Source organism: Podarcis cretensis, assembly GCF_951804945.1.
Source record: "Podarcis cretensis genome assembly, chromosome: 1".
Classification (NCBI taxonomy): Eukaryota; Metazoa; Chordata; class Lepidosauria; order Squamata; family Lacertidae; genus Podarcis; species Podarcis cretensis.
Window position 1 is genome coordinate 119,083,713 of NC_137170.1, and position 20,122 is coordinate 119,103,834.

At 43.1% G+C, this 20,122-nt stretch overlaps 1 protein-coding gene across 3 annotated transcripts in view; it reads left to right on the forward strand.

Annotated features, from left to right (window-relative positions):
* Positions 1-20,122, forward strand: part of CHN1 (chimerin 1) — a 105,223-nt gene that overhangs the window by 34,122 nt on the left and 50,979 nt on the right. Inside the window, exons 4-5 of one of the 3 annotated variants that reach the window (XM_079980546.1) lie at positions 1,040-1,071; positions 4,003-4,116. In XM_079980546.1, the coding sequence (XP_079836672.1) occupies positions 1,040-1,071; positions 4,003-4,116 (146 nt within the window). Of the gene's footprint in view, positions 1-1,039; positions 1,072-4,002; positions 4,117-11,681; positions 11,766-20,122 lie in introns of those variants that run through there. The other 2 variants (XM_079980545.1, XM_079980548.1) reach the window with 2 other exon arrangements.

A 20,122-nucleotide genomic window follows, 5' to 3' on the forward strand; every position in this document is an offset into this window, starting at 1 on the left:
CGTCCCTTAGTTTACAAGATACTAGTTATAAATTAAGGAAGAGAAACATCTTGATTATCAGAACTGTTGAGGAGCGAGCCCAGGTGGCAGCTGCAGAGAGTATCAGTTGCTAAGGAGCAGCAGCAAGAGATAAAACCATTGTTGCCATGTGGGCTTCCTGGAGACATCTGATTGAAACAGGATGTTAGGCTATGTGATCCAGCAGATGTCCTTAGCTATTTCATATGGGTGACATTGGAGGGCAAGGACTCCTTTGCTTTGCAGAAGTGACTGAGATCAATTCCCTGGAAGAGTTATTGGTGGGATGCTGTTCTTGCCGATTCTTCTTTCAGCACCCTGGTTGCCACACTCTTCTGATTTTTGGGAGGTAGAAGGGGTTGTATTGAGAAGGAGGAATAAGTGAAAATCACCCACTTTCTTCCAGCCATGTCTTGTGAGCGGAGTTCTACTCATGGGAACTTTGGTCCCAACCCATTTGCTTCTGTATTCTGCATTGGTCTATTGGGTGGAGGCCTCCTGGGCTGTGTGGCTTCCATATAGCCATATTCAGCTGTGGTCTCTAGACTAGTGAATATAATTCAGGTGTGGCTTGCTGGTAGAAATGGCGAAATTTCGCATATGCAGCTGATTTCCACATGAAATAAGTTGTGAAGTGGCCCTTTTAATAAGCTAAGAGATTTTCAAGACTAAAAGTTGTGGTATCCAACTTAAAATGTATGTTCCAGGTCAGGGTTTCCCAAACTTTGGTCTCTAGCTGTGGTTGGACTACAACTCCCATCATCCCTAGCTAGCAGGACCAGTGGTCAGGGATGATGGGAATTGTAGTTCAAAAAACAACAACTGGACACCCAAGTTTGGGAAACCCTGTTCTAGGTAAGCAAAAAAGATCTAGAAATGATAAACAGTATTTGTGTCTTTTGTCTATTAGCTGTTGTTCAGTTAATTACAGGATAAACCGTGCATTAAGGGAGAACACAAACTGTTTACGTATTCTGTATTGTTCTGGTAAAATGATGTTACTTTTTTTCTTTTTCAATAGGTAGAGAACAGACCGAAGTACTATGGACGAGAGTAAGTAATGCAGTGTGCTCTGAATTTTCTGCCTTAAGCTAAGGGCGGTCTAATAGAGCAAAAATACCAAAACTTTGCCCAATGGCTACTCTGCATGTTCTCAATGGGTTCATAAAACATCTCAATTTGTCTTGGAGGATACAGAGATGAGATTATTTTGCAATTCACTGGTGGTTTCAACAGCATAGGCAGTTTTACTCGACCATGAATAGGTCACATAAGGAAATGTTGACACGCACATCTTCAGTAGTCAGGTCAGATTTCTCTGCAAATCTGACGACAGGCTAGCAGTTTTGTATTTCAAAGTGCTTTACTTCATATTCCTGCTTCCATTTGGCAGAATTGTTGGCAATAAAATAAAATGTGTGAGTTATTTTTCTTTTTCCCTTTTATTTAAGGAGGGTGGGGAGCAAAATCACACTAGAGCCCCCGTCTTTCTTCTTCTTCTTTTTTTTAGAGTGGCTATGGAAATTTATAGCCAATTTTCATCTTTCCCCATACAATGAAATTGGGAAGTAGATTACAAGCAATCACATCATAGGAGAATTTTGATATATGTATTTTTCAGCAGTTGAAAAATCTTCAGTCACCTTTTATTTCATTCACACATTTTGTTCAGGGGTATTTTGCTTGTTAACTCAAAATTTATAGTTTGTTCCTCTTGGAATTCATGGGTTCACAACCATCCATTTGGTGTTCAACTCGACGCCTTTATATTGAAGTAATTTACAGTTCTGTGGCTGGAAATAAAGTATCTTCAGAGCAGTTTAAAGTTGCCAAAGTGAATTAATGGACTTCAACATTCTTGTTGGACTTGTAAATTTGTAAGTGAAGATAATTTGAGTCGTCAACAAAGCAAAGTAACGTGGAATTCAAAACTATGGAGCTATAATGTCAGCAACTTAGGGCGAATTTGTACAACTAGTAAAATCAAGCTGGAAAGATTTTCTTCAGGTTATAGATCAGCTTGTGCAAATAGGAGGCTACATACTAGTGACTGGGAGCAGCTGCCGAGACCACATAACACCGGTCTTGAAAGACTTTCATTGGCTCCCAGTATGTTTCTGAGCACAATTCAAAGTATTGGTGCTGACCTTTAAAGCCCTAAATAGCCTTGGCCCAGTGTATTTGAAGGAGCATCTCCACCCACATTGTTCAGCCTGGACACTGAGGGCCTCTTCTGAGGGCTTTCTGGCGGTTCCCTCACTGTGAGAAGCGAAGTTACAGGGAACCAGGCAGAGGGCCTTCTCAGTAGTGGCACCCACCCTGTGGAACGCCCTCCCATCAGATGTCAAAGAAATAAACAACTATCTCATGTTTAGAAGACATCTGAAGGTAGCCCTGTTTAAGGAAGTTTTTAATGTCTGATGTTTTAATGCATTTTTAATCTTTTGTTGGAAGCCGCCCAGAGTGGCTAGGGAAACCCAGCCAGATGGGCAAGGTATAAATATATTATTATTATTAGTAGTAGTAGTAGTAGTAGTAGTATTTGGTTGTGACTCCCAAAGTTGACTTCTTGCACATGGGAAATAGTATATCAGAAGGTGTGCTAGTGACATAGCTAAATATCACCTGCAGAGCATTATGGCAGAGGAAAAGTTTAGATCAGGGCCTAGCTATACCACACTTCCCATTCTTTATATGTTTGCCCTTTGTATGTACAATGCTTTTCATTAAAGGCATTTTCTCTTACAGAATTTCATTGTCATTTCTTATATGGCTTTTACAGTGGTACCTTGGTTTTCAAACTTAATCCGTTCCAGAAGTCCGTTTGAAAATGTTTGGAAACCAAGGCGTGGCTTCTGATTGGTGCAGGCACCCCAGAAATAATAGCTGACAGCTGCATCAGATGTTCGGCTTCCAAAAAAAACTTTGAAAACTGGAACACTTACTTCCGGGTTTTCAGTGTTTGGGAACCAAGGTGTTTGATAACCAAGGTGTTTGAGAACCAAGGTACCACTGTAGTGGTGTACTTTTGTGCAGTATCTGAGGAGGAAAGCAGATCTCAGTAAAATAACAGCATTGTCTCTTTCTACACCGTAGTTCATTGCAGTATGATACACTGTTGGATGTCAACATTCACATCCCAGACAGATTTTGTGATGGTCAGCACACTCTGCCTTATGCTCCTACTTGCCAGAAATACACGAGTGAAGACTGACGATCTCATTGAGGGAACTGTCAGCGTTCACTGGGTGTGCCTCTGAAACTTTGGATGTTTATAATATTCATCTAGGATTGTCAGTGTTCAAATGTGAATATTGACATTTGCCACATACAGCATTCGCTGCATTGATGTTTTTCCAGGGTGACTTTCACTGTGATGTGTGTGTTTAGGAGGAAAAACTTGCCATGACAATAATGGTACATTATAGTAGAGGTGTTTCCATTGGGTCAGTAGACAGAAAGCAAATACGTTGGAGGGAGAGATGGGTTGTGCCGATGACTGGGGGAAATGAATGTAAATTACGTATACAGAGATGATTACTCGAATTTAAGATCTGCCCTTAGGGTCTTGGCATGCTGTCAATCTGGATCATTGTTAAGAAGGATATGCAACCTTAATGTCAAATGAGAAGCTATGTAAGATAAGATTTACACCTCTCTGTAAATCAAGCTCCTTATGAACAGAATTTACTTGGCCTATAGGGTGGCAGTGTCCCTAGGCTTTATTTATATATAAAAAAAGAAGTTGATAACTTAGAACTACCAGCTGAAAATGATCAAGCCAGCTGCATGCTAAGTAGAGAAATTAACATAACTGTATTCAGGGCTGACTTTGAGTATGCTGCGTGTTTCTTGAAAGTAAAGGAAGGATGCTATTTTTGTATTTTAAAATGAAAAAGCGCTGAGGGCTTGTGTTTTTCTGGTGAGCGTTTCTCTCGAAACAACTCTTTTATTGTGCTGATGAAGATGGGCTTTGTTTTTCAGGTTCCATGGGAGGATATCGAGAGAAGAAGCAGATCAATTATTGAGCGTAGCAGAGGGAAGTTATCTTATTCGCGAAAGCCAACGGCAACCTGGAACGTACACTTTGGCTTTGAGGTTGGTAATTAATATTTCATTTTGAGGCTATTAGAATATTTATGAATACTCTTGAGGGGAATATTAGGATTAGCTCTTTTCCATTTTTATTTATGAATCTTCTTGAAATAAAGGTTTAACTGAATTATATTTTTGTGGCCTAGTTCTACCTTCAAAGTCCTTTAACTTAACAGGCAATTGAAATATTGGGGCATTGTAAACTTAGAAATGCTTATTTTAAATCTTCTCACTTTACCTGTCTCCCTGTTCTACTTTCGATACTTGTCCTCTCCTGCTATCTCCCTCACTCTACCAAAAGTTTAAATTGAAAGCTGCTTGAATTGTAAGCAGGGGGGTTTCTTAACACCACCCCTCTTGCATTATTCTGCAGATCACAGTGTGTGTAGGTGATGGTTTTTAAAAAGCACATTTGTAGTGGTTGTTATTTTTAAAGAGAAGAATAACAAATAGGCTTTCAGTCCATCAGGGTCATCTCTCAATGTATGAGAGCCTTTCAGTGGCTTTTTGATACAGTCTTAATATCTAGACAAAATCATGTCCATCTTGCATGTCTATGGAACAGCTTAATAGCACTTTCCATTTGATGCTGCAGCACTAAGCTAGAAGTGCAGGAGTTTACGTCACTCTCACTGCCAACACCACCAGCAGATACAAGATAGTGTGGGACATGGGTAGGCAAATTAAGGTCTGGGAGCCGGAGCTGGCCCAATTGCCTTCTAAATCTGGCCCACGGATTTAGCGTGTTTTTACATGAGTAGAATGTGTCCTTTTATTTAAAATGCATCTCTGGGTTATTTGTGGGGCATAGGAATTCGTTCATTTCCCCCCCAAAAAAATATAGTCCGGCCCCCACACAAGGTCTGAAGGACAGTGGCTGGAAAAGTTTGCTGACCCCCGGAGAACACACACTGACTCCTGTTCAGGTTCCCAAGTGAGAAGCCTTCCCATTAAGTTTATGGTTTTATTCAGCTGTAATGCAGACGAGTGAGAGGCAAATGAGGACTGGTTCTATCTATACAAAAGTCAGTGTGCATTAAAAGATATAGTTAAGCACCAACCAATTATAGAATAGATAGTGCTATCTTTATAATTGGTCCACTGTGGTCAGTGGACTAGGGGGACTAGGCTAGTCTCTTCAATGTTCCTGGTAAATTAGAGTATTGAAGTATCAAAGCTTGGCACCTCCTTCCCAAAGCCCGGGAAGCTTATGCCAGGCTTAGGGAGGTAGGCACGATGCTGCATGTGTGCAGTGACAGGACATTGCAATGACACTGTTTTTCCATATGAAAAATTTCACCACACACCTCTGAACTGGTCTAATTTTTGAAAATTTGAAGCCAGAAACCAACTTTATCCAACTTGTTCACCAGTCTAGCTGTTGTACGCTTTTGGCTTGTATAGTCTTCTGTTATGAATAAATCATCTTTGTCATCATTCCCACCCCCACAACTTGAAACTTGCTGTGATGAAACCATTGCTTGCTGACAGAACTGCCATCTTAAATGATCCTCAACCAAATTTTCAGACTTGTCAAAACCCAGTAATGTGAACTTCCTTACACTAAATTGCCTCAACCTTTCATGTACGTATTCTGCCCTTGAAAAAACAAGGCTAGTTGGGTTGTTTGTCTAATGCAGAGGTCGCCATCGTGTTGCCCTGCAGATACTGTTGGACTACAATTCCCAGTATCCCTGACTGTTGGCCATGCTGGCTGGGGCTGATGGGAGCTGGAATCCAACGTCTGCTGGCCACCATGCTGGCTGTGCCTGGTGTTATCCAACATTCTTTCTGATGCATAGAAACTACTGTTTCTGTCCTCCCAATCTCTGCAGCCGGAGACACAACTGCAGATACATGAATACAACTAACATAGACTAGTACAATAGATGACATGTTCTGTACAAATGGATTTCGGTAATTGTTCTGGATCCTGGTCATAGTTCTTTTTTTCTTCTTACTGTCTTTCTGAGGTTGAGGATTTAGGAATTTGGTGCGTGGTTGGGTTCAAGGCAACTGTCACGTTTTTCTATTGGGCTTAGCTGCATTTCCCTGAGCAGAAGCCTCTTGGGTTTGGCTGGGCTCCCTGGTTTATCCAGCCTCTGTGCCAGTTTTAACTGACGTGTTGTCCTCTCCATGAAGTTACTAGCAAATCAAAGAGTGTTTCAGTCAGAGACATTCTGGCCATGTGTCAAGATTATGATTCATGTGGGGAGAGCTTATTAAACACTGGGGAAGAGTTTCTGTGCATTGCAGGACAATACGTAAATGGTTTCAACCTCTGCGTGAACAAATGTGACATAATCAAGGTGGTCTTCCAGTGTTGTGTGTAAACCATCTGGGAAGAGGCACTCTCATTCTGCATTCTGTAGCACATCATGCACACTGAGCTGATGGAATTTGGTATCCAACAACATCTGCAGGGTTACCGCCCCAGTGCACTTCTAAAGTTTTGGATTACCAGACATCTACAGCGCACCATTAGAGGAAGGCTCTGCCTAATGATGCTGGTTGTATGAACTGATTTTGTTGGAAAGCATTGCATCTGAGGTCACAGAAAGGTCTGTGATGATCCATTCATATAGGCATGTCATCACTTGATGTCATAGCTGTCCACTAGTGTGTGAAGCAACTTTTAAGAGCGCATGGAATTCTTCAGCAGGCAAGTTCATGTGGAAAGGGCGCACTAAGATTGGAAGTTTAAAAACCACTGTTGTGGTAATTTCTGATCTTTGCTTCCAGCAAGATCAGTGGATTTTATTGATATTTACCAGAAGTTGGGCTCATTCTGGTATGGTGTACTTTTTAAATGTTGACTGACAAATGTAACCTTGAAGAAAATAAGGCAAATAGATCTCTTACCTTTCTAGGCAAGTACATGGCGACGGTAGAAATTGTTCTGGAGTTTCTCAACAAGGTCTTTGTTGACAGATGGAGAACCTTTCTCAGCAAGGTTACCACACCGTTACAGAATAAATGAGTCACAGGCCTCAGTACCAAGCTTTTGACTCATTTCAATCATTTGAAGCCCTGTATAAACTGGCTATTGTGTCGTGAGCAGGCATAAGCCTGTTCCAGCAAATGTGCTTCACTTAGACTGTGCACACATAACCGACTTGAAAGGTCACTCTTTTTCTCAATCCAGATCAAACCTGGTTCGAAGGGGAAAAAACCAAATGCAGCATTTCATAAGAAATGACAGGATAGGTATGGATTATGGGAGTGTTAACTACCCTTTTTTCATGCTTGGTGTACTAGATCACTGATTAATTATTTCCTTATAAGCTGCACATATTACAGTGGTACCTCAGGTTACATACGCTTCAGGTTACAGACTCCGCTAACCCAGAAATAAGTGCTTCAGGTTAAGAACTTTGCTTCAGGATGAGAACAGAAATCGGGCTCCGGCGGTGCGGCGGCAGCAGGAGGCTCCATTAGCTAAAGTGGTGCTTCAAGTTAAGAACAGTTTCAGGTTAAGTACGGACCTCCGGAACGAATTAAGTACTTAACCTGAGGTACCACTGTATATAAAAACCAGAATCATAAACTGACAGTTAATCTATGTAGTAAAAAATAATGGGGGCATGCAAAAAAGCTGAACCATAAAGTATTTGGGATACCTCCTCTTCCTATTATTTTTAAAACATGATTTCTGAAAGTAAGATTTATAAAGTTTTTGGTGCCCTTGCTTCCCCCCCTCAAAGCATATGTGAATCAGTTATGAGTAACTTAGCAACTGGAAGGTTGTCTTTGACTCTCACTAGACCTTCTCTGTCAGTTTGTTACATAATAGCTTTTGTAGATGTTAATATTTTCCTTCCGCAGTGCATCAAGGTCTCGTTTTCTTACAACTCACCCTGTGCAGTTAGATGTGTTGTAAATCAGTTGATTTTCAGTGGCCTTGATCATACCTTAATCCTGCATATATCTGAACCATTAAAATATTTTTTTTCTAATTTTGTTTGGAGTTTGCATGGAACATTTACTAAAGCCTCTGGACCTGTCAATGCAGTCTTTTTATTGTATGTTAACTCGTTAGATTTGTCTGTTTTATAGCACATGTTATAGACAGCTACAGTGGCCAGTGAATATATATATTCAAAGAAAGATGTTGGGTGATATCTTGGTGTTGCTGGGGGGTTATCTGTATAATACTGGTGTTGGTGTTCTATTTGCCTTATATAACTTAATGCTTTATTGTGTTTGTTATATCGGAGCCTATTCTGAGATTATTTTTAATGAAGAGTGGGCCGGAACTCTGCTAAATAAATAATATGTGATGTTCACACAGTCTCTTAATACATATGACTAGGAAGGAATTCTACAGTGCTTTCCCTTTTGTGGTCTTTCAGGGTTCCTAACTTTTCCCTGTCTTGTTTCCTCTATTTCCATGGTTGGAAACTAGATGAAGGAGACCATCAACTTGACCCAGAGTGGAATGGAGAATAGTATGCGCTAAAGTGTATCTCTGGGGAGGGCATGAATGCAACAGCCGCTCATAAATTTTGGGTGCTGGTAGTGGCCTTTTAGATTAGCAGTTTGAAGTCTAGAATGCCATGGCAACCAAGAAAAGCACTCCTTGTGGGTGATTCATCTCGTAAGATAAGAAAGCTGTGTCAAACCTGGATGCAAGCATTTATACCTTTTCATAACCTCAGGATATATTATGCTGCTGCGTGTGGCGCTTCCCCAGCCTGACTGTTCGAAAGATTCAGTTCCTGGTGGGAATAAAGCACACATGCTCCAAAACTCCCTGAAGTTTGCATCAACTACTGTGGATTTCAGGCCTAACAGGGTGGTATATGGTTTATATTCCTGTTCTTTCTTTTATGGCTGTGTGTTGCAGAGGTGTTTTTGCATTTTTAGTTCATACATGAATAGTGTGCTTTTACATTTCCCCCCAAAAAACATTAAATTGGAGCATTGTTGTCTGTATCCCAGAAGCGACGTTTATTGTTGTGCATTGCGAAGAGGCAAGGCAAACAAGTAAAGTCTATAAAGCCTATGGTGGCTTGGGCCATGTGCACACCAGTCGCTGCCTCATCCTCTTATATGTCATTGCAAGTCCGTCAATACTGTATCTGTGCTTAGTCTGTACGTGAAGTGCTCACACTATTCCCAGTGGCTGACCAACAGTTATGGATTTTCTTCAGAAGCCAAAGCTTACACATATATACTTGAAATGCCATATGCCATTTCTTCTGAGAGCTGGCATTTAGTTACTGGTATGGCATTGCTTTGATATATGGTTGGCTTGATAGATTGTTGTTTTATATTTAAGCCAAGTGGATTCTTGGCATCGTCATTGAGCTAGATCAGAGGGGTACAGTGGTCAGCTGAAACCAATCAAGGCAGAAAATCTGCCTTTTGCTTTTCCCCCTTGCAGTTAGAAGCAAAATAATAAGCTCAAGGTTGTATTTCAGGAAGCAGCCGTTACTGGCATGGGTGGACAACTGTGGTAGGATTCTGCTGCAGTCTGTTGTGTTGATGGCATTTGCTCTGTGGCTCATTGGTCTCCATCCAGTGTTTAATAGACTGGATTATTGGCTTCGAAGTGAATACCCATGGAACTGAAGAGAGTGGATTTTTGTCAGAGAGAATAGAACTTGGGAGATGCGTTGAAATTAATGCAAACTGTTTATTAATATTAGTTTAAGATCACTGTTCTTAGTTCTTTGCATCCAGAAGCAGCAAAGTTTATCAAAGAGGCGCAGGGTGGGGACTCTGGCCAGAACAGATTATTGCTTTTTTATCCAGATCGCGGGTGAGGGGATATAAGGGTAATAGAATACATTGCAGTGTGAATTAGAAATTCCTCACAGCTGAAAGGAACAGGAAATTCCTAATTAATTCCAGAAGGTGTTAAAAGCTACCTTTAAAGTCAGCTAAACAAACAGTAGGACCTGCTTAACGGCAAGACCTATAACAGATGATGACAATAATAAGACATCGTCCCCCGTGTCAGTTTGGTAGTGAGAACCTTGTTTAATTAGGACAAAGATAATAAGGAAAGCGAGGAGGAATTGTACCAGCGGTAGGCGTTGGAAGTGCAGGAACACACTCTGTTCCTTTGAGATGATAGCTGCTGCTGCTGCTGTTGCTACATGATGTTTAGCTGGTTACCATAGTTTCCTTTCCTGCAAACCCTATTGTTGCATTATCTGAAATACCGGGGGGGGGGGTGGAAATAAGGCGCCTGCAACATGAAATGGCAAAACTAATTTGACTCGGAACTTAACTTGAAAATTACGGAGCAATTTTAAAGATATTTGGATAGATGGGGTGTAATGAAGGTCAAATCTGCCTGGAGAGAGATTAGGAGAGAGCTTTCATTGGGATTCATTTCCATTCCAGGAGCTTCCTGTCAGCTGAGATCCCCATGTGACATGAGGTAGTTGCAAACGGTGGAGTCACTGGTGAAATAGGAGCTGTCAGCTGAACAGTGGGAGAAACAATAGGCTAGAAACAATATGGACTACGTGCCATCGGAGCCAACTTCTAGGGTCCAGTGTCCCTTCGGCCATCCCAATAAAACATTTGAGGGGCTTCGCCCACACCCCAAAGTTAATGGGGACTGCCATTCAAATGGTATGCTTGGGGCTTACATTCCCCCCCCCCCCAGTATTTTATTCAAGTTGGTAAGAGCTATGGCAGGCATGGTACTAAGACATGAGGTTGAAATCTGAGCCCAGGAGGTGAACACCCTGAAAAGCAGGGGACTACAGACTAGCTAAGTAGCAAGTGAAGGTAAAGAGGACTAGAAAAGAAAAAAGAGGCATAGGATTGAGGGAAGGAGGATAAGGATGTGGAGGAAATGCTGGGTCCGAGAACAGGAGTTGCTGCACACCAGGCATAGTCAAACTCGGCCCTCCAGGTGTTTTGGGACTACAATTCCCATCATCCCTGTTACCTAATGCAGCTACCACATAGCCTAGCTGATACAGCTTTTGGATTTGAACATCAGGTGATTACTGATAATCCTTTTAGGCCTTAGCGTTGCAATAGTATCCATGGAAAATTCCTGGCTTACGTGAGCTATGAAAACAGAAGAGTCAGGCTTGCTCACATTATCAGGTTAAAACTTATTCTACAGCAAACAGCCTATTAGAATGGGATGGTGTGGAATTCAGTGTTTGGAGCACGTGCAACATATGCATACCTATGTAAACTGCCTTGTTGGATCAGACCAAGAAGGTCTGCCCCGAGGAGATTACAATCTTTAATTTGACACAGGGAGGGAAACAGAGGAAGTCCAGGGTGTATCCTGAGTCCTGCTGCGAGACATAAGCCAGGGTCTGTGAGTTTAGACTTTGGGATTCCCGGACCTTTCCCATGTGTAACCTCTTCCTCTCTTTTTGCAATAGGGTAATTAAGGTGATTCTATTAGAATTCCCAAGTGAGTGTCAAGCAGGGAGGGAGGGGGGAAAGAGATGGAGTGGAATTCTGGTGGAGACGGAAGGTTGGAGGAGGCTTAGAAAGGGAGAGTGAATGTTGGGGGGGGGAGGCTGTTGAGAGTCGGCTGAGAGTGGTGGGTTCTAGAAGGGGGGCACTTGGTGGGGGACATGAAGCTGGGCTGGGCAGCTCTTCAGGATCAGTAGTCCAGTAGCAGAATCAAGTGTGCCCATCAGTGACCATGAGAAGGAACTCTGAAGGTAGGAGCAGCTCCGAGGCCCAGAGGAGATGAGTGGCATAGAATTATTATTATTGTTATTGTTATTGTCACCCATCACTGGTACATGTGGCTTGGCTACCTGGCTTGACTTGTCCACAGATGTTGAAAGCTTGGCAGGTCCTCAGCTGTGGTCCCCAGATTATATTTTCTGTTGTGAATATCTGGCTGCTTACAACCATATGGCCTTTCCATGCCTCTATTCTCTTTACTCTAAGGCTGCGTTCACATCACACCTTAAAATCACGGGGTCATTCCATTAAAATGGCAACATACACACTCATCAATCCTAAACACGTTCTAGATCTTTTAAAAGAGAATTTCCCAAAGTTTCAGGATCTTGCCCCTGTGTTGAATGGGTTTTAACAGGAAGGAGGGTTATACATTAATTGAACTTTATCCCTCCAGATACCCACAAATGTGAGCTGAATAGAGTTTTAAAATCCCCTCCATGGCAGCAAAACCAAAAGCTTAGGAGTTAGGCTGCGAAACCTTGTTTGGAGCAAGTCCGCTTCAGAAAGACCACTTTAGAAAGAATCCGGCAGCAAGCTGAGAAGTTTAAAAATAAGCCTTATTTTATTATCATGTATTCATTCACAGCAACAGTAGCAGTAAAAACTATGCAGGCAAAATACGGTTTTGGATTTGCAGGGGACACCCCTAAACCTGGAGATTAATAAGTGGTAGGATTTTGAGGATTTGAAGTATTGAAGGGAAGATTGGAGGTCAGTGGGAAAGTGCAGGCTCCAATTTCTTTCCAAGCCAGAGTCTCACCTGGGATAGAGTCAGGAACATGCCAAAAGGGGTTAATGGCCCATCAGAGAGCCAGGGAGAGATGCCTTGGGCTCCAGGGCTGCCCTGCTGTGGAGGACAAGCCCCTCTTGACAGGACCCTGCTGGCAGATGCGGATTCCCTCCATGCAGACGGAAAGTCGCAATAGGAGAATAAAGCATATTTCTTGGAGCTACGACCATTTCCGCAGTGTCTCTGTTCTCCCAAGAATCATGGACCCTGGGTGAGTGCCTGGACACCCCCCCCCCCCCCCCCGCGTTGGTTATGTAAATGTCAGTTTTGTTACACCCAACTTTTGTAACAAAACTGACATTTACATAAGCAATGCCAGGCACATGTGGAAGAGGCATGTCTGCATCCAACACGGGTCCAAGGGAGAGAGAGGGAAACACGAAGTGCAATATGTTCCTTTCTCTCCAGGAGAGCAGGGGAAAGGTCCTCACACAGAGCCCTCTCTGTCAATTGCATTTCTAAGGTCCAAGCCCCTGCCTGTCATCACTGCAGCTCTGCAGACTTAGCCCCTTTTCATGCTGCAGGAGCACCAAATGGATGGTGTGTATTGTACCCAGCTTTGGTTTTAAGGGAAAGGCCTCTAGTGGGCTCCAGCTTGCACAGGGCAGGAGCATAGCAAGATTTATTTTGTGTTATTTATTTGCACCATCACTGTGTGTGACCCTTGAGAAAGAGGTTCCTGCCCCCAAGGGGGCTTACAATCTTTAATTTGACACAGGGAGGGAACAGAGGAAGGTTGAGGGTGTATCCTGAGTCCTGCTGCAAGACATAAGCCAGGGTCTGTGAGTTTAGACTTTGGGATTCCTGGATATTTCCTATCTATATCGTCTTCCTCTGCTTTTATTTTCCTTTCTGTCTCCTAGCTCCTAAGACAGGTAGGCCGCAGAGGCTCCTGTGGCTCCGCGAAATTGTCGGGGAAACGCCCTGGGGGTGCCTGCAAGCCCACGAATCTCTGAACGTCTTCCAGTATGCACAGCACTGGAAAAGGCATTTCCCTTCTTCTCCAGAGCACTCAGTGACATATACCAGTTGGTATATGCACATTTAATCATCTGGCAAAACACAGCAAAAGAGCGAGACATCGTAGATCTAATTTATTTATTTACACACTATGTGCAGACAAAGGCCTAATGGCGTCCGTTCTCTCCAGCTCCGAGAGAACAAACAGAACAAGTAAAAGTGAAAGCACATTACAGCGGAAGAAATAAAACTGTCTTCCGTTTCTCAGGCTCGTCTCAGACAGGTATGTGATTTACAGCAATCTCATCTGCAGCATCCAAGGCATGAAATACTAACAGAAATGAAAGAAGGGGAGGATGCCACGGGTAAAAAATGGTATTTTGGAAGTTGTGGTATGTTAATTCCATGGGGAATCCATTCCCCTCATGTGCCAAGAGGTCGTGGCGCCAACAGGGCTGGGGTGGGGGGAGCGGGCCCATCTCGCCCCAGCCCCTCGTCCCCCTCCTTTTGAGCCAGGGGTCTGGCCGTCGTGTGCCCAGGCAGGAGCAGCGAGCATCAGCAGCCAGTGGTGACGTGGGCATGGGCAGCAGGGCAGGGGTGCTTGTTCTGCTAATCTAGCCTTCTGTTTCCAACAGTGGCCAGTCAGATGCCTCTGCAAGTTCCCAAGCAGAGCATCAAAGACATGCTGATTTTGTGTGTAGTGAGACAACAACATCCTTTGTCTCTTTCCCCCCATTGAGATGCAGGGTGCTCTTTCCCAGAAAAGGCACAGACGGGTTGTAGGCACCAGGAATGTTTTGTGTGTTTTTTTAAGTAATGCTCTGTGAATTAAACAAGAAACTAAAAGGTAAAGGGGCCCCTGACCATTAGGTCCAGTCGTGGCCGACTCTGGGGTTGCAGTGCTCATCTCGCTTTATTGGCCGAAGGAGCCGGCAAACAGCTTCCAGCTCATGTGGCCAGCATGACTATGCCGCTTCTGGCGAACCAGAGCAGCACACGGAAACGCCATTTACCTTCCCGCCAGAGCGGTACCTATTTATCTACTAGCACTTTGACGTGCTTTTGAACTGCTAGGTTGGCAGGAGCAGGGACCGAGCAACGGGAGCTCACCCCGTCACGGGGATTCGATCCGCCGACCTTCTGATCGGCAAGTCCTAGGCTCTGTGGTTTAACCCACAGCGCCACCCGCGTCCCTAAACAAGAAACTAGAAAGCAATAAATTGAACAATCTGCATCTACGCTGGCAATGCATTCTGAAGTGATAAGAGGAATGTAAAAAAGAAAAAGTTGATAGTATAGGAACAAACAGTGAAGAGACTCAAAAAGAAATTTGAGAGTTTTAGGATGAAACTGTTAAAAAAATAAAGTAAAAGATGGATTAGATTAAAGGGATTAACTAAGAGTTCAGGTGACTGGACCAAATTCTTAAAAAGCTAGTGCTGCTTGGTTCCTTCCTTGAGAGAAGAGGGTGGTTCACATTGTCCAGAACCATGTGCATCTTTACTTCCAGTGGGCCATATTTTAAGCTACATCATAATATATTTTAAAGAAAGAAGTTTTATGTGCAATTCAGCAGGAAGGAGCTTGCAAGATTATCATTTTAGCAGGTTCTTGTACTTCCCGCCAGTGTGTCTCATAACGGCACATCTCTGGCATAATCTACAGTAGGCCTTAAAAGCAAGATGAGCACCACACCCTATGGTCGCCATTTGACTGGATTTAACCGTCCAGGGGTCCTTTACCTTTTTTTACAGCAGGGAAACTGCCAAACTGGCCAAAGATGAAAGCTGGAACAGCCTAGATGGGAAACTGTGGCCCTCCAGATCTTGTTAGACTAAGGACTCCCATCACCCACTGCCTGATGTTGATGGGAGTTGAGTCCAACAACATCTGGAGGACCACAGTTTCCCATCTAGGCTGTTCCAGCATTCATTCATCTTTGGCCAATTTAGACTAGAGTACCAAAAACAACCCATGGCATCACGTAAGGTGGAGCAGCCCTGGAACGAAAACAAAAAATGATAGCTGCCAATGCCCCTAGTATTGGGAATCCTGTGCTAGGTCATAAGTCTTCAGAAGCTCCTGTTCAATGCTCTGTGATGTGATCCCGAAAAACTTAGTTTTGCCCCTCTTTGTTTCCAATGTTCCTTAATAATTTCCTAGCATTGGGGGCCACTTGGTATATTCGAGAAACAAGGCTATATGCCCTAAAGGTAGTTCTGCTGGCTGGCTGCTTTTCTTTGGGGTTTTTTTAAGTGCACACCTACAAATGTAAGGTGCAGAAACGATGAACCTTTTCCCTGAACAGTGCTCTACCTGTTAGGCTGCATGTGAATGTGCACAAAGTCCAGGGTTGCTGCTGTGTAATTTGTGAAATGGCCTTGAGGAAGGGAATGTTCCTTCATCCTTTATTGTCAGTGCAGTTTTTAATCTAGGCAGCGAGGAGCTGGTTCTCTAGCTTGCATTTATCATAATAACCTAGAGTTAATTAATTACCTGGACCATTCTTTACTCCCCCAGACTCTTATCTCTCTTTCTTCCCGTATGGTTCTTGCTATGTTCCCATTCTCCTTGCCGCCGCCACTGCCTCCTCCAACAATCTGTCCTCTATTATCAGTTCTGTATTCCCTTGGCCAGAAATCCCAGATTACCCTTAGCTGTTCTGTTAGCAACAGACTTCCACCTGCTCTTGTATCTTCGGCAATTGTTGGCAAGATAGTCAGAGGCAGAGTGTAATGCATTTTAATAGTGAGGAAATACGGTAATTCCTGCTGAGATTCTTGTCCCGTACAGAACAGAGAGCATTGCGAAGGGAAACACTGTCAATGCACAGTGTTAAATCTTGATAAGCATTTACAGGAATGAGCTCACTGGAGTTAATGTGTAGCAATGCATTCTGTACTGCCATCTGATAACAGGAAACTGGCTATTTTATTCTTCTTTTGCATGCTTTCCACACTCACATAAGGGTGATTATGCTGTTCTTGCCTGTAAACCACAACTGAACTTGTATCTATCTATGTAGCACTAAGGCGAAAATTTGAACATTCTACACAGGAACATTCTCCCCGTCTCCTCCTCCCATGCCCCCCCATCAAATCTCCCAGTTCCCCCAATCCCCTGAAACAGATATGGTGATGACACAGGGTATGTCCAGGAGGAAGAGAGGGGGGATGTCCCATTGCAGTAGCAGAAGTTGTTCTGTTCACAAAATTATTTATTTGAACGCCCCCTATCTTCTCAATGTTGTGGTTTTCCGCTGTTTCCCAGTGAAATTTGGGCTTTTTACAACCTTGCTGTAGATATAAAAGGTAAAGGACCATTAGGTCCAGTCGTGGCCGACTCTGGGGTTGCGGCGCTCATCTCGCTTTATTGGCCAAGGGAGCCAGCGTACAGCTTCCAGGTCATGTGGCCAGCATGACTAAGCCGCTTCTGACAAACCAGAGCAGCACACGGAAACGCCATTTACCTTCCTGCCAGAGTGGTACCTATTTATCTACTGGCACTTTGAGGTGCTTTCAATTGCTAGGTTGGCAGGAGCAGGGACCGAGCAACAGGAGCTCACCCCGTCGCAGGGATTCGAACTGCCAGCCTTCTGATTGGCAAGTCCTAGGCTCTGTGGTTTAACCCACAGTACCACCCGCGTCCCTCGCTGTAGATGTATATGTGCTCAATTCAGCCAAAGTACAGTCATACCTCGTGTTGCGTTAGGTTCATGTTGTGTCTTTTCGGCTTGCGAATGCAACAAACCTGGAATTATACTTCCGGGTTTCGCCCCATGTGCAGAAGCGTTCTGCGCGCTTCGCACATGCACAGAAGTGCTCTATCGCGCTCCACGCTTGCGCAGCAGTGCCACTCTAGTTGCAGACTTTTCAGGGTGCCAACGGCACCGCGGAATGGATCGTCTCCGCAACTCGAGGTACCACTGTACCAAGAATTGTATAACTAAAAAGCAGAGAACAAGCTGTTGCTGCCGCAAGCGAGTTGACAAAAGCAGTTCCCTGTGGCAAATATTACATCAGGGAGCCACAGTCATAAGCTGAATAGGGAAGACTGGCAACAGAGGCCCAGCATTTCACCCTTTATGCCGTCGGGGCAACTCTCAGGTTTGTTGTTTACTCTGCTGTAGTGCCACTCAGAAAATGGGCAGAGATGAGATGTTTTCACCTCATCAGCCCAACCAGACCAGATGAGCTGGGAAGGTAACAGGGGAGTGTTTGACCTTACATAACTGGCTTCAGGCTTGGTTCCAGGATCTGAGCAACACCCTGCTAGAGTTTGAACTCCTATGCTCTGCCTCCCATTGGACTGCCACCCTTTCGAGCCTGGCCATCTGCCAGCCCTGACTGCACACCTGCCTCTGTCCCCTCTGGAATTTATGCAACACTCTGGAATTTTGGCCTCACCTGGCAGATGCACTTGGTCTCTTGCCCTTGCAGCCGACCACTTGGGACACCTGACCCAACACGGCCCTAATAATAGCACAGCCAGTGTGGCGCAGTGGTTAGAGTGCTGGACTAGGACCTGGGAAGCCAGGGTTCAAATCCCCCCTTGGCCATGAAGTTCATTGTGTGACCTTGGGCTAGTCACTGCCTCTCAGCCTAACCTATCTCACAGGTTGGTTGTGCAGATTAAAGGAGGAGGGGGAGAACCATGTTCCTCCTTGCGGGGGAAAGGTGGGGTCTAAATGCAACAAATGAAAGATGAAATAAATAATTGGTATGGCAGGGAAGTCATTTTTACAGTAGCAGCTCAATTACATTCTTCTGCCCTAACTCTGCACACCTAATAAGGATTTTGAATGTGTGGATGACATCAGTGGAGAGAGAAATAAAGAAATTGCCTTTGGCAAGTTTTCCTTTCCAATATGGTGTTCATGTGAATAAATTTCAAACTTAATACTAGCATAAATGAGAACTAGGCCTGTTTTTTTGTTTTTTTTTACCTAAATAACTGGACTTTGATTTTTGTACCAGATATTTCCCTCACTCCAAGGAAAGGCACTTTGATACTTCATTCGTGCTTTGAATGATTGCATAACTGAATAGAATACCAGTGGCTTGAAAGGGAATCAAAAAACAGAAATGCTAAAGAAAAAGAAAAAGTGTGTGCCGTTCTCTTTGGGAGAATAGTAGCTGTTGTTTTGCTGATGTATTGCCTTTTGCATGAGTCTCCCAGGCAAATTTGCAAACATCCTATTAAAAGCAATTCTAGAAAGCTACTGGATATGTTTACAAATAACTCAGAATGAACACCTAAGTCAGAGACCTTTTCATTCAGTGGAAAAACCAGTTCAAACAAAAACATCTTAAGTTGTTCCCAGAAAGCACAGAGAGTGGACATCCACAAAACAGGAGCAACCACACTGAAAGTTGAAGAAACAAAACAGGATTTCCTGTTTACATCACACTTAACACTTTATAGGCATACATGCATGTGGATGATTACCATTATTTACATGCTCACTAAGTGGAATCTCCCTTGTTTACAGTGTTTTGCTCAGTATTGTTTAAAAGAAAAATATAGAACGGACAAGCAATATTAATTGGTACATTATTTTCCTTTCTCTGTAAATTCAAAATTTTATGGCACACGGGGCATCACACTCTAAAATAATTTTATGAGCAAATACCATGAAGCAGTAATTAAAAGCTCCTACTTCATATTTTGTTTATGTAACCCTGGTCAAGAGAATTAATGGGGTAAATAAATTTGGTGAAGCTACCTATTTTTATTAGCAGCATAACACTTGTTTAACACTTCTTGTTAGCTCTAAGATAACAACAGCATTTCACTGACTGGTTTCCAGTTAAGATTTTGATTGGAAAACTGATCATATAATCCCATTTCATTTTCGTTTCACTTTCCATTTTCTCTCTCTCTCCCTCTCTCTCTCTCTCCCTCTTCCCTTCTCCCTGTGAGTTCAGGGGGATGGTGTAGGAAGAAAAATTATATTTGAAATAGCTGTATTAATTCAGATAATCAATAGTCAACCTTTTTGATCAACAGGAGAGCCAGACATCTACTGTCTAAAATATTCAACAGTATTTTAAAAAATACTAATGGAAAGCTCCTTTCCGAAATCACTTATGTGAAAATGAGAAGCGAAGACAAATTTTAGAAATAGCATAGCAATCCAAATCAGATTATAACATAAAATACATGACTCATATGTGGAAGTGGTGATTCACATATAGATAACACATTATCAGTTCGCGCACAAGAACCTTCTGTTGGGGAGAAAGAAATCTACCACACTTCTTCACTGGTGATGGGTGACAAATGCCAACATTTTGGTGGTTTAAGTGCAAATTTATGGGATTTAGACCTCTCAGAGCCTTTCTGAATTGGGCTGGCCCTGTGGAAGCAGCCGAGTTAGACTCAAAATGGCCTGAAATACAGCCATAATAATAATAATAATAATAATAATAATAATAATAATAATTTTTTATTTATACCCCGCCCAGCTGGCTGAGTTTCCCCAGCCACTCTGGGCGGCTCCCAATCAAGTGTTAAAAACAGTACAGCATTAAATATTAAAAACTTCCCTGAACAGGGCTGCCTTTAGATGTTGTT